The 12,866-nt window shown below is 40.8% G+C and overlaps 1 protein-coding gene across 3 annotated transcripts in view; it reads right to left on the reverse strand.

Moving 5' to 3' along the window:
• Nucleotides 1-12,866, reverse strand: part of DMD (dystrophin) — a 2,676,723-nt gene that overhangs the window by 562,065 nt on the left and 2,101,792 nt on the right. For all 3 annotated transcript variants that reach the window (XM_058291720.2, XM_023592525.3, XM_058291721.2), the window contains one exon: nucleotides 6,001-6,155. In XM_058291720.2, the coding sequence (XP_058147703.1) occupies nucleotides 6,001-6,155 (155 nt within the window). The remainder of the gene's footprint in view (nucleotides 1-6,000; nucleotides 6,156-12,866) is intronic.

Here is a 12,866-nt window from a genome sequence, read left to right on the forward strand (position 1 = left end):
CTAGAAAGTCTTAGTTGCAGATTTCCCCCCAAAGGTATGAGATATTTTCTCCATAACCCAATATCAATATTATTCATCTTTCCTTTTAAAATTGAGTTTATAGGATTAACAACAAAAGTGAAAGTGTGTGTATCCTGCCATAGCTGCAGTTTTTGAGACTTTCAGCACCCACTAGAAAATGGGTAAAATAAACAGGGTCTGATGGGAGGGAGAGGGAAGAATTATTCTGCATGACGTTGCAATGGCAGATACAGGCCATTATACGTTTTGTCAAGACCTATAAAATTGTGTGGGGCAAAGTGTACACTATAATGTAAACTATAAATCATGGTTAGTAGCAATGCTTCAATATGTGTTTACCAATTTCAATAAATATACCACACTAACGAAAGATGTGGTTAATGGGGGAATGTGGGGGAGGGAGAGGGGGTAGGTGTACGGGAATCTCCTATAATTTTGATGTAACATTTACGTAAACTAAAGCTTCTTTAAAAATAAACAAGTAACTAAAAAAAAGGAAATGGGTAAATAGAAGAAATAAGGTAGAAGCAAGGAGATGGTATAAAATAAACAACTTAGTAAAGGAAATACTTTTAATTTATGAAATTTGGCAATAACTCTTTTGAAGTAATATAGCACATGATTGTTATAAATGCACCCTGAATTGCTCAGGTGAACACAGACAAAGTTGATCTAGAACAGGACTGGCAATAAAACTTTCTGTTATGATGGAAATATTTTACTATGCACAGTTACATAGGTAGCCACTAGTTACACATGGTACTTGAGCACTTGAAAGATGGCTGGTGCAACTGAGGAATTGAATTTTCAACTTTACTTGATTATAATTCATCTAAACGTAAACAGCCACATGTGGCTAGTGGCTACCCTGCTGGGCAGCACAAGTTTAGAGGATGATGATGGATGATAGAGGATGATGATAACTTCTGGGTTTAGCTAGGCTCAATACTGGACAAAAATTTCAAAACACAGAAGTTCACATAAAGAATTTTCTTGTTCTTTCTCTATCTAGCATAAGTTCTATAAGAATGTAAAAGAAGGGGAGCAGATGTGGCTCAACAGATAGAGTGTCTGCCTACCATATAGGAAGTCCAAGGTTTCGATACCCAGGGCCTCCTGACTCATGTGGTGAGCTGGCCCATGCGCAGTGCTGCTGTACTCAAGGAGTGTCGGCCTGTGCAGGGATGCCGCCGTGTAAGGGCGCCCCCCGCACAAGGAGTGGTTCTGCACAAGGACAGCCATCCCGTGTGAAACCTCAGCCTCCTTGAGAGTGGTGCCACACACACACAGAGCTGATGCAGCAAGATGACACAACAAAAAGAGATGCAGATTCCCCAGTGCCACCTGATGAGAATCCAAGCAGACACAGAAGAACACACAGCAAATGAACATAGAGCACAGACAATAGGTGGGATGGGGGTGGAGGGAGAAAAATAAATCTTTAAAAAAAATGTGAAAGAAGCCATTGCCAAAGTATTGTTTACATTCTGATGTAAACGGTATCAGTAGCCAATGGAGAATCCAGCTCTCCTCATGACCTCTCACACTAACCAGAGCAAGTGGTCTGTTGTTATTATAATCTTATTCCAGCTCTCAATGATTTGACTGTTTACCTCCCCAGGGAACTTCATGCTGTCCAGCTACAGCATGTCAATTTACCGGTTCATTCTTTCCCATACCCTTTGTGGCAGACGTTCTCTATTGCTGGCCCAAACCCAATTTCTAGATACAAGAAGTGCTTATGTGGCACAGTTCTGGCCCTGAACTTCCTGAGAAGGTTCTGCTTTACTGATAACCAGCACTATCCATTCCCCTTCTTCTTCTTCCTGCTGGAATGCACATGTACTGAGAGAAATGCCAAAAAGAATATGGAGATGTCAGGGCTGGCACTGCTGGGCCACTGAGCAAATGTCAGCATCTGCTTACCTTTAGACTTCTGATTATGTAAGAAAAACACCTCTGTTGGATAAGCTACTGAACTTGGGGCTTCTTTTATTTGAAACTGATACATTGTTCTTCTGTAGTGAGTTATGTGCACTCCAGAACACTTGCAATTAGTTTATTTTTCACTTGATCATTTATCTAATCAATCAACAAATGTTTTGGGGGTTGTTACTATGTGCCAAGCTAAGTGCTGCAGAGTATGATGGTGGACAAGCAGCTAATGTGCATACCTTTAGACCAACATTCCAGTAAAGACAAAAGCCATCAAACACTTCAATACAGTGCTGTGAGATAAGCACTATAATTTGGCACCACTGGAGTACAGGCTTTGAGGGTGGTAATTAGAGAAGGCTTCCGGGAGGAATTGGCATTTACACTGAGACCTGGATATGGAAGAGAAGGTAACTAGATGAAGAGAAGGAAATAATATATACCAGGTCAGTAGGTGAAAGAGAAGATAGAGGAAATGAAAATAGATGGATGTTCCTCAGTTGTGTGGAGGGAGGGGTTGGAGAATGAGGGAGAGCAGACAATTAGGCTGGAGTTAGGAGGAAAGGCCAAATCACGCAAAACCTTGAAGCCACTTAAACGAGTGTAAACTGTCTTCAAATAGCAATAGATAAGCCACTAAAGGCTTTCAAAATGGGAGGAGGCTGAGCTACATGAATGCACTGCATTTAAAAAATATCATCTTGGGTTCTATATAGAAAACGGGTAGGAAGTAAGAGACTAGAGGGAGGAAAACCAGTTAGGTGAATCATGTGGTCATTCAGGCAAAAGACAATAGTTGGGGGGTAGAGATGGAAAGAAGTGACTGGAATTAAAAGTTATTTAGGAAGCGAACAGCTTTGTGACAGGCTTAGTATAGGGGTGTGGGTTGTAGAAGGAAGAGTCAAGGTTTGAACAGCTGGATGGGTGGTGATAATGTTCACTGAGACAGGAATCATAGAAAGAGTAATAAGTTGCATTTGGAGAAAGAGGTTGGAGGAGGGCAAAGATGAGTTCAGCTTTGGACCTATTCAGTTTGAAGTTCCTGTGGGACATCAAAATATACAGGAAGCAGTAGGTTACTCACGCCCGAAGCTCAGAAGAGCATTCTTCGCTAGAAATATAGATTAGGTAGTCATCAGCAGACTGAAACCACACAAGTGGATAAGTTTTCTCAAAGTGTATATGTAAGGTGAGAAAAGAGCAGGAAAGGACTTTAGAAGAATGAATCAAAATTAGCTCCGTGAATTGCAGATTCTTTAATGCCCAGGTAAAAAAAGGTAAGTTGGCTTCTAAAATTATAACTTACTTTACCCACTTGGGGAGTAAGAATGTATCTTTCTTAGTTGATAGGTCTTTAAGGACCAGGTTTAAAAAAAAAGGAAACTGGAAGCTCTTCCCGAGCGATCCAAAGATTTTAAGAAAGTAATAAACAGAGAGAGAGAGAGAGCTGTTTGGGGCATCAAGGAGCATGAGAATGTAGAGACAAGGATTTGTCAGAAGTAGCATAAGATGAGATAAACTAGTCCCACTGAAGCCCTAGTTCCATACCATGAATAAGCTTTTTTCTTTGACCCTGTTAACTTTCATCCTCTGAACTCAACAAATTGATTTCTGAAGCTAATTTGCTTTCCCAAAGAGGGTTCTCTTGGAGAAGCAGGCATACACCATGGAGATCTAACTATTGACTTTTTGGTATCAATTGATACCATTTGAATACGTCTTTCCAAGCCTAATCTGCCCCTGTCTGATATTTTACAAATATCAGTCCCTTAATCAAGCTCTTCCTCTCTCTACCAGGGTCCTTCTTATAGCGCCCCAGATATAACTCCCTAAATTCAGGTTGAATCTCCTTTCGATGGTCACCTGAACACTTACTGCCTGGAATTCAGAATTACAGTTGCTCTATTCCAGCTCAAATCAAACTTCACAGGAGTTTTCATTCTCTAATCTCTAACTCAGGTTCAAGATTTATGTGGTCTCTCCACCTCCATACATCAATGTTTCATTATTCAGAAGCGTTCCTGCACTTAGTTCATAATCTCTCTCTCTCTCTGTCTCTCTCTTTCTCTAGGATGTACTGGGGATTGAACCCAGGACCTCATATCTGGGAAGCAGGTGCTTAACCAATGAGCTACATCTGCTTCCAAATGCGAATTATTTTTTCCCTTTGTTTGTTTTGTTTTTAAGAAGTACCAGGAATCAAACCTGGGACCTCATACACGGGAAGCAGGCACTCAACCACTTGAGCTACATTCACTCCCTTCTCCTCTTAATAAAGGCCACCTGAGTGACTTCCTTGATCATCCATGTCACCTTCTGGAGCTCACTTCCTTTTCACTGTCATCTTCCTCATCACTGCACTATTTTTGCCCCTATTTTCTGATGCCTCTCAAAATGAGTACCCCACAATCCTTAACTCACCACAGCATGCACAAGGTAATTCTATATTATGCAGAGGGAGTCATCACTCAACAAATATTTACCAGCTTCCTAATAAATACAAAGCACTGGCTCAGGATCTGGGGATATGACAAGTAAGACAAAGTCTCTGCCCTCATGGAATTTAGACTAATGTGGAAGACAAACATGAAGCAAATAGTTACATAATCACTGTCCTTATTTGTAATGGGGATAAGTGCTAGTGAACAAAAAGTTCAAGGGGTTAAGAGAGTGGATAAAAAACAGATTGGGGGAAGTGGATTTGGCTCAACTGGTAGAGCATCTGCCTACCACGTGGGAGGTCCAGGGTACAAACCCAGGGCCTCCTGACCCATGTGGTGAGCTGGACCACGTGCAGTGCTGATGCGCACAAGGAGTGCTGTGCCATGCTGGGGTGTCCCCCGCATAGGGGAGTCCCATACATAAGGAGTGTGCCCTGTAAGGAGAGCCACGCCATGCAAAAAAAGTGCAGCCTGCCCAGGAGTGGCACCACACACATGGAGAGCTGACACAGCAAGGTGATGCAACAGAAAAGAGACACAGATTCCTGGTGCCACTGATAAGAATGCAAGTGGACACAGAAGAACACAGAGCAAATGGACACAGAGAGCAGACAACTGGGGGGGGGGCGGTAAATTAAAAATAAATAAATAAATAATTCTTTAAAAAAAAAAGAGGGAAGCAGACTTGGCTCAATGGATAGAGCATCTGCCTACCACATGGGAGGTCCACGGTTCAAACCCCGGGCCTCCTTGAACCGTGTGGAGCTGGCCCATGTGCAGTGCTGATGTGCGCAAGGAGTGCCGTGCCACGCAGGGGTGTCGCCTGTGTAGGGGAGTTCCATGCACAAAGAATGCACCCCGTAAGGAGAGCCACCGAGCGTGAAAGAAAGTGCAGCCTGCCCAGGAATGGTGCCGCACACACGGAGAGCTGACACAGCAAGATGACATGACAAAAAGAGACACATTCCCGGTGCCGCTGACAAGAATAGAAGCGGACACAGAAGAACACACAGTGAATGGACACAGAACAGACAACTGGGGCAGGGCGGGGAAGGGGAGAGAAATAAATAAAAACTAAATCTTAAAAAAAAAAAGAGATTGGACCTAGTTTGAGGAGATGGCATCTCTAAGAGTTGCTAATTACCATGGATATCAAATGGAAATGAAGTTATTAGGCATTTTACCCTATACTGATTTTCCCAATGGGTATGTGGAGAGAGAGAATAATGGCACCGCGGACAGCTATAACTCCACCATAAAGCCCAGCCTGACTTTCTCGTCAGATTAAGGACGATGGAATAGAAAGATACTTCTTTGGATAGAGTTCTCAAAGCAGACAGATAAATGACTCTTCTAGCTACAAATCAGTCTCTCTCTTTTTTTTTTTTTGTCCAGTCTCTTGGTTGCAACTGTGTGCAAATCATTTGATCTCACCAGATCTCAAGTTCCTCATCTTTAAAATAGGAGGACTAAGTTTAGTTAGCATTTATCATCTTGGCTCCTCCCAAGGCTCAGTGTAGTAAGCCTGGATATACAACTCTGCATTGCCCATTCAGTATCATCATTAGAGCAGACAATAGTTTAGAAAAAATATTGTCCATACCTTTTATTAATGCTTCCCCAAGAGGCATTGATGTTCTCTGTTATCATGTTCACTTTTCTGGTATCATCTGTAGAATAATCCCGGAGAAGTTTCAGTGCCAAGTCATTTGCCACGTCTACATTTATCTGCCACTGCCGGAGGTCTTTGGCCAACTGCTATAGATGTGTATGAGAAAGAGAATCAGTGTCATTTTTTTTTTTCATGAAATCTGTGGTTGGAGTTTCTGAAAATGATTCACAAATAGCTTCTGAATCTTCACGTTAGAACATGTCTACCTGGTTGCTTTTAATCTAACATATGACAGTATAAGCTAATCTACTTTTCATCACAAAACGTCAAATGCAGGATCTTAAGCAATAATCAGTATTAGGTATTTCAATTTAATAGCAATTAATTGGACATAAATTGGGCTTAGTTGTTTTTATCATGGGAGAGAGAAAACTATAAAAAATAAGCTTCATTTAATTCTGGAGAATGTAACATGAAAATTTGAACAAAAAAATTACCTCATGTATTTCTTTCCCTCTTCATTAACTTGTTAAATTGTTTATGTAATTAGTGCCATCTACTGGATTCAACTAAAACTGCATATAGAAAATACTGAGCAACAGTAACAGAACTGTACTGATTCTAGTTATGAACTTTTTGCCAAGGATAAATTTGTTCATGAAAAATTTTTAATAAATGACTTTAAAACTAGAATCAAAATTCAAATGTAAAATTCAGGCTAATCTGAATCATCTATGTATTCTTTTTCTTTGGCAGTTGAGTATTCTCAACCTACATGTTTGATCACATGAAATGTATTTTAAAGAAAGAAGTAGACAAGTGATTGGTTTAACTGGAAGTATGTCAGCTTGAAATTTCCATTAAACACTTCTGTAAATACAGAGAGGAACCTTCTAAGCCATTAAGGTAATATTAAATTGCCAAGACAGTTGTACCAAATTCATTATGTTAGGTTAAGCCATTCATAAATGGGCTGAGGAATAGCAGCAGATGATTCAAGCAATAAAGATAAAAAGGTTTTATTTTTAAAAAGTTAACTTATAATTAAGAAATAAATAGAGTATTAAATCAAGAAGATCAACACCAACTAAACCAACAAACAATAAAACCCAAAGCTGGAAAGACTGTGGTAAAACTAACACATCTATGTAGTAAGTCTGATGGGAATGGTACCTACACTATTAGGACAGATTGGCAAGAACTATCAAGTGCTGCACAAAATGCTTGTTCTCTTAGACCCAGTAATCTCACTCCTAATAAAATATTCTAAGGAAGAGAAATATACTATAGTAATAAAGATATCCATTAACTAAAATAGTAAAAAAAAGAAATAATTTCAATGTTTAAAGAGGGAACATTAAAATAATATATCAACACAATGGTCTAATATGCAGTAAATGTACACAGAACCCCTAAGTGAAAAAGAGAACAAAATTTTTATCTACGCTGTATTTTTATCTCTGTAAGAACATATAGTCATGCATTAGAAGGAGAACAGAGGAAAATAAAAGTAATTGATATTTCTAAAAAGAATAATTTTTTATTTAATATTTGTTCCTTCATGCTAGTACAATAATTATATAATAAATATCAAACAATACTTTTAGCACAGTTTCAGTGTGTTTGGTTAGATTTCTATTCCTTGAAAACATATAATCTGTATATAATCTGGCATTTCTCAGTTTCTTAGAACATCCCATTCTAGAATCACACTGAACAATAGCATTTACTGCATATAACAAATAGATTCAGATTACAAACTCATACCAAGCAGCTAAGCTTTTGCTAAGAAAGTAGTAGAGAGACAGTTTCTAAAGGCACCCAGCATAGTTGCTGCTACAATAGGGCAATTAAAATTTATTCATGTGGGGAAGTAGATTTGGCTCAACTGATAGAGCGTCCACCTACCACATGGGAGGTCCAGGATTCAAATGCAGGGCCTCCTGACCCATGTGGTGAGCTGGCCCACATGTAGTGCTGATGCACACAAGGAGTGCCCTGCCATGCAGGGGTGTCCCCCACATAGGGGAGCCCCAACCACAAGGAGTGTGCCCCTTGAGGAGAGACGCCCTGCATGAAAAAAGCACAGCTTGCCCAGGAGTGGCGCCGCACACACGGAGAGCTGACACAGCAAGATGACACAACAAAAAAGAGACACAGATTCCCGGTGCCACTGACAAGAATGTAAGCGGAAGCAGAAGAACACACAGTGAATGGACACAGAGAGCAGACAACTGGGCGGGGGGGAGAGAAATAAATAACAAATTAAAATTAAAAGAATTTATTCATGTGGAATGTCTGCCTTTCCTTCTATATTCCTTTTATCAAGCCCTACAGGTCCCCTTCTCCACTTTCATACCCCCACACTACACAAAAGCCCTTCTGAGGTGACACTCACACTGCTGGCTTGCCCTTTCTGGAAATTTCCTGGGTACAAAATTATCTTTCTCTTCCCCTCCCCATTCAAGCCAAATCTGCAGTGAAAACAGTAATGTATTTTAAGAAGTAAATGATCAATGGATTCCTTTTCTAGAAGGTGATATTTGCATTTTAAAAGAAGAGCTTATTATCTATGCCAATTAAATCTCTAGTAGCAGGCGGCAGACTTGGCCCAGTGGTTAGGGCGTCCGTCTACCACATGGGAGGTCCGTGGTTCAAACCCCGGGCCTCCTTGACCCGTGTGCAGCTGGCCCATGCGCAGTGCTGATGCACGTAAGGAGTGCGGTGCCACGCAGGGGAGTGCGCCCCGTAAGGAGAGCCGCCCAGCGCGAAGGAAAGTGCAGCCTGCCCAGGAATGGTGCCACCCACACAGAGAGCTGACACAACAAGATGACACAACAAAAAGAAACACAGATTCCCGTGCTGCTGACAACAACAGAAGTGGACAAAGAAGATGCAGCAAATAGACACATAGAACAGACAACCGGGGGGGGGGGGGGGGCGGAAGGGGAGAGAAACAAATAAATAAATAAATCTTAAAAAAAAAAATCTCTAGTAGCATAAGAATCTCCAAAACTGAAACCAATAGCTTTGCTACCTTCTTCCATGGTAATTCCTCTTTAAGAAGGGTACAACTATTTAAGAACTGCTTATGAACCAGCATAAGCATACAAAATATAAATAACTTTAATGAATGTAAAATCATTTATTTTATTTGAGCAAGGTAAATAATATTGGAAGCCACCACACCCTTACGGATTGCTATTTGAGAAGTCTAGCTATGAGGATACACTCTTTAGTTATACTCTCCAGACCATAAAAAAAAATAACTGAAAGCTTAAGTTGAAAAGTATACCCGAATTTTCCAAAATTCCTGAAGAAAGTAGCAAGCTAGAGTTAAATTAGAGACAGCACAGTGAAACGGTAGTAAGGCTTGACTTCAAACCAGGGCTGTTTGATAGACCTTAATGCTCTAAAGGCAAAAATGCTCATGCATATAATTTTCTCCAAATCTCTATTCACACTGAAAGTTAGATTTGTATACCTAAGGAAATTTTCACTGAGTGCTCACCCTCACTGAATACTGCCCAGGCTTTGGGAGGATGCAGGATTGAAAAGAAATTTCCCACCGACCTTGGCTAACAATTGGGAGGGCTAAGACCCTGATCTGAACTCAAAGGTTCTCAATAGCAGCTTTCTTTTCTCCCTTCTAAAGGCATTCACCAGAACAGATTGGTTTCCCTTCCCTACGGTAACATCCCGACCACCTTGGGTTTTACACAGGGGTCATTCACACTAGGAACCGTGACCTTGACTGCTTTGCCTACCTCTGTGAAACTGACTATTGGGAAAACTCTAGGCCACAAAAGGAGTGTAAATTCAAAAAATACAATAGAATTCACACACTTCTGCTTTCTTTCTGACTTCCATTTACAATGGTGTACACTACAGGGGACAGTTAGTGCGGTGATCATGATGTATGAAGAAATTTTAAATACTGTGAGCACTAGCCTAGGAAAAAAGATGATTCTGTGGGTATGCATGTGTGTGTGTGTGTTTCTATGAAGAATATAAAAATCTTAATCCCCTGAAGATTAGGTCCCCAACCATGAAAGAAATATTTCACATTGAAACGTAATAGGATGCAGCTGCAAGTAGGTGCTTGGTATTTGTACAAAGTATTTTAGGCAGAAAAATGACTAAATGACTGGACTACAAAATGACTTGAAGTAAATTCAAAAAGCTTAAATGCTAAAAATAATTTTGTTCTGTTGTTTGCCCTCATTTTTAATTTGTAAGCACTTTATTTTTTAGGGATATTGACTCTACATGGGAGTGGAGATGGGAGGAAGAAGAGAGGTTGGAAGTTTGAGCACCAGAAGGAGCTCAATGCGTTTGAATCCTGGCTTGACTGCTTCCTAGATATGTGACTAATGGAAAAGTTACTTATAATTTCTGTGCCTCAGTTTCCTCCTTTGCTAAAAAGGAATAGTATCATCTGCTTCGGAAGGGTATTATGAGGATTAATTTACAAAATCCAGGGAGAATACTTAGAACCGCATCTGGCATACCCAACTCATTGAATAAGTATAAGCTATAGTCATTAGCATCATCATTAATACTACTACTACTATTATTTTTTTAATGAATCACACTATATTCACCAATGAATGCAAAGCAGGTGGATCATTGTTGTATAGCCATGGTCTACAAATACTGCAGCTCTACGAGGCTCCCTTTAATCCCCCCCCTTTTTATCCCCCCCTTGCAGCTTTTTTGCTTGCTGCCTGTTCTGTGTCCATTTGCTATGCGTTCTTCTGCATTTTTTGCTTGTTTCCCTTTTTTTGGTTGTTGCGCCACCTTGCTGAGTCAGCTCTCCACGGCGCTTGCAAGCTGGGCAGCTCTCTGCAGCATGTGGGCGAGCCTGCCTCCACAAGGAGGCCCCGGGACGTGAACCCAGGGCCTCCCATATGGTAGACGGGAGCCCAACTGATTGAGCCACAGCCACTTCCCTCCATTTAATTTTTAGAAGACAGAAGAGAGCGCGTAGACCTATGATTAAAATTTTAGGGTTGAGTATCGTTTAAGGTTTCTTACAAAATGTATTTTGGGATATTCATCTACAAGTGAAATAAATGTTTACTTTTGGTGAACTATATATATTTAATTTTTAATGACTATTACTCAAAGGAACTTCATGAAAGGCAGTGCAGAGTAATGGGAAGGCTTCGGCCCAGGAAGCCTTGCTTGGCCATTGTCTTATAGTTTGATCACAAGGAAGCCACTAATCTTGGTGAGTTCCAGTTTTGTCATCTGCAAAATAGGATGGAGTCACTTATTTTGCCTATGCCTCAGGCTTGTCATGAGGTATCAAAATTAAAAGCAAATTGCTTTGAAAATTATAAAACAGGATCCTACTATATTTTTGGACAAAAATTGGACATATTGGATTTATCTCATTTTGCCCAGGAAATCGTGCTTGCATTTGTGGACTGTGAGCTAACAGCTAAGAGCTTCTTAGCTCTTACATCCATTCTCTGCCCATCTCCTACTATATTGAGTATTGTAGATGGGCCGCCCACCATAGGGGGTCAGAATATCCCAGGATTTCTTGCTAGCTGGCTTTAGCAGGGTTAGGCCCATGAGAGGCACTAGTGGGAGATTAGAGAGCTGGAGAGAGGGAAGAACGATAGTATTTCTCCCCTTCTTTCTCTTTCTGGGCAGTGTCCCTTCTCTGTCCCCAGTTCCCACTGGTCAGCCCTTCCTTCCACTTATAGTACCTGCTGTGTGCAGCTTCCACAGTGGCTGAGTCAACACCAGATGACTCTGGCTTTGATAACACCACCTTCTTGTATTGACCCTCCAGCTCTTGGGTGGTAACACCTTCCTGATGTTTCTACCCTTGGATTGCCTAATTATCCCCTGTTGGGCTTCTCAGCCTTTCCATTCTTCATCTGACCAGTCTTCTGTATTAAATTCTCTCCGTTTGAAATATCTAGTGTGGTTTCCAGTCTGGGCTGTTACTGACACAAACTGGGGGAAATTTCATAGCAAATGATCCTGCCTACGATTACATAGGGGGAAATGGAATATAGCAAGTATAAAATTCATCAAATATCAGACTTTACATCTTGCCTCCTTCTCTCCAGTCTCTGAGGAAGAGATGACTCCTTTGCTATTGGAAGCCAGTTCCTCCATCTGTGTATCCATCTATTCTGGAATCCTCCTCTATACATTCCCTCTCCTTGCATGTTTTTAACCTCTTGCCTCTCTGCAGGACCCTTCTCCATAGCCTTCAAACATGAGTGTCTCTCTCATCTTTAAAAATTAAACTACAACAACCAAAAAAAAAAACCACACACACACAAAACAAAAAACTAAACACAAATCACTCTATCATTCTCTTTCCCTTCAAAATCAACCTCCTTAGAAGGCAAATATTCACTCATTGCTTCAACTTGATTACATTCCTGATACTCTACAATTCATCAAAATCAGGCTTGTGCTATTACCATTCCATAAAACCACTTTGACAGAAGTCACAGTGGCAGATTGAATTATTGGCCCCAATTCTTTTTCTCTCCCTGCAATCATGTCTTTTGCTATGTAACTTTTTTTAAAATCACCAAATACCTTATTTTTTTAAAAAATTATTTTATTTATTTCTTTCCCCTTGCCCGTCTCCTACCCACCCCCTCAGTTGTTTGCTCTCTGTGTCCATTCGCTGTGTGTTCTGTGTCCGCTTGCATTCTTGTCAGCAGCAACCAGAATTTGTGTCTCATTTTGTTGCATCATCTTGCTGCATCAGCTCTCCATGTGTGTGGTGCCACTCCTGGGAAGGCTGCAATTTTTTTTGCACTGGTTGGCTCTCCTTACGGGACACACTCCTTGCGTGTGGGGCTCCGCCATGCGGGGGA

The sequence above is a fragment of the Dasypus novemcinctus genome, chromosome X (genome assembly GCF_030445035.2).
Source record: "Dasypus novemcinctus isolate mDasNov1 chromosome X, mDasNov1.1.hap2, whole genome shotgun sequence".
Taxonomy (NCBI): Eukaryota; Metazoa; Chordata; class Mammalia; order Cingulata; family Dasypodidae; genus Dasypus; species Dasypus novemcinctus.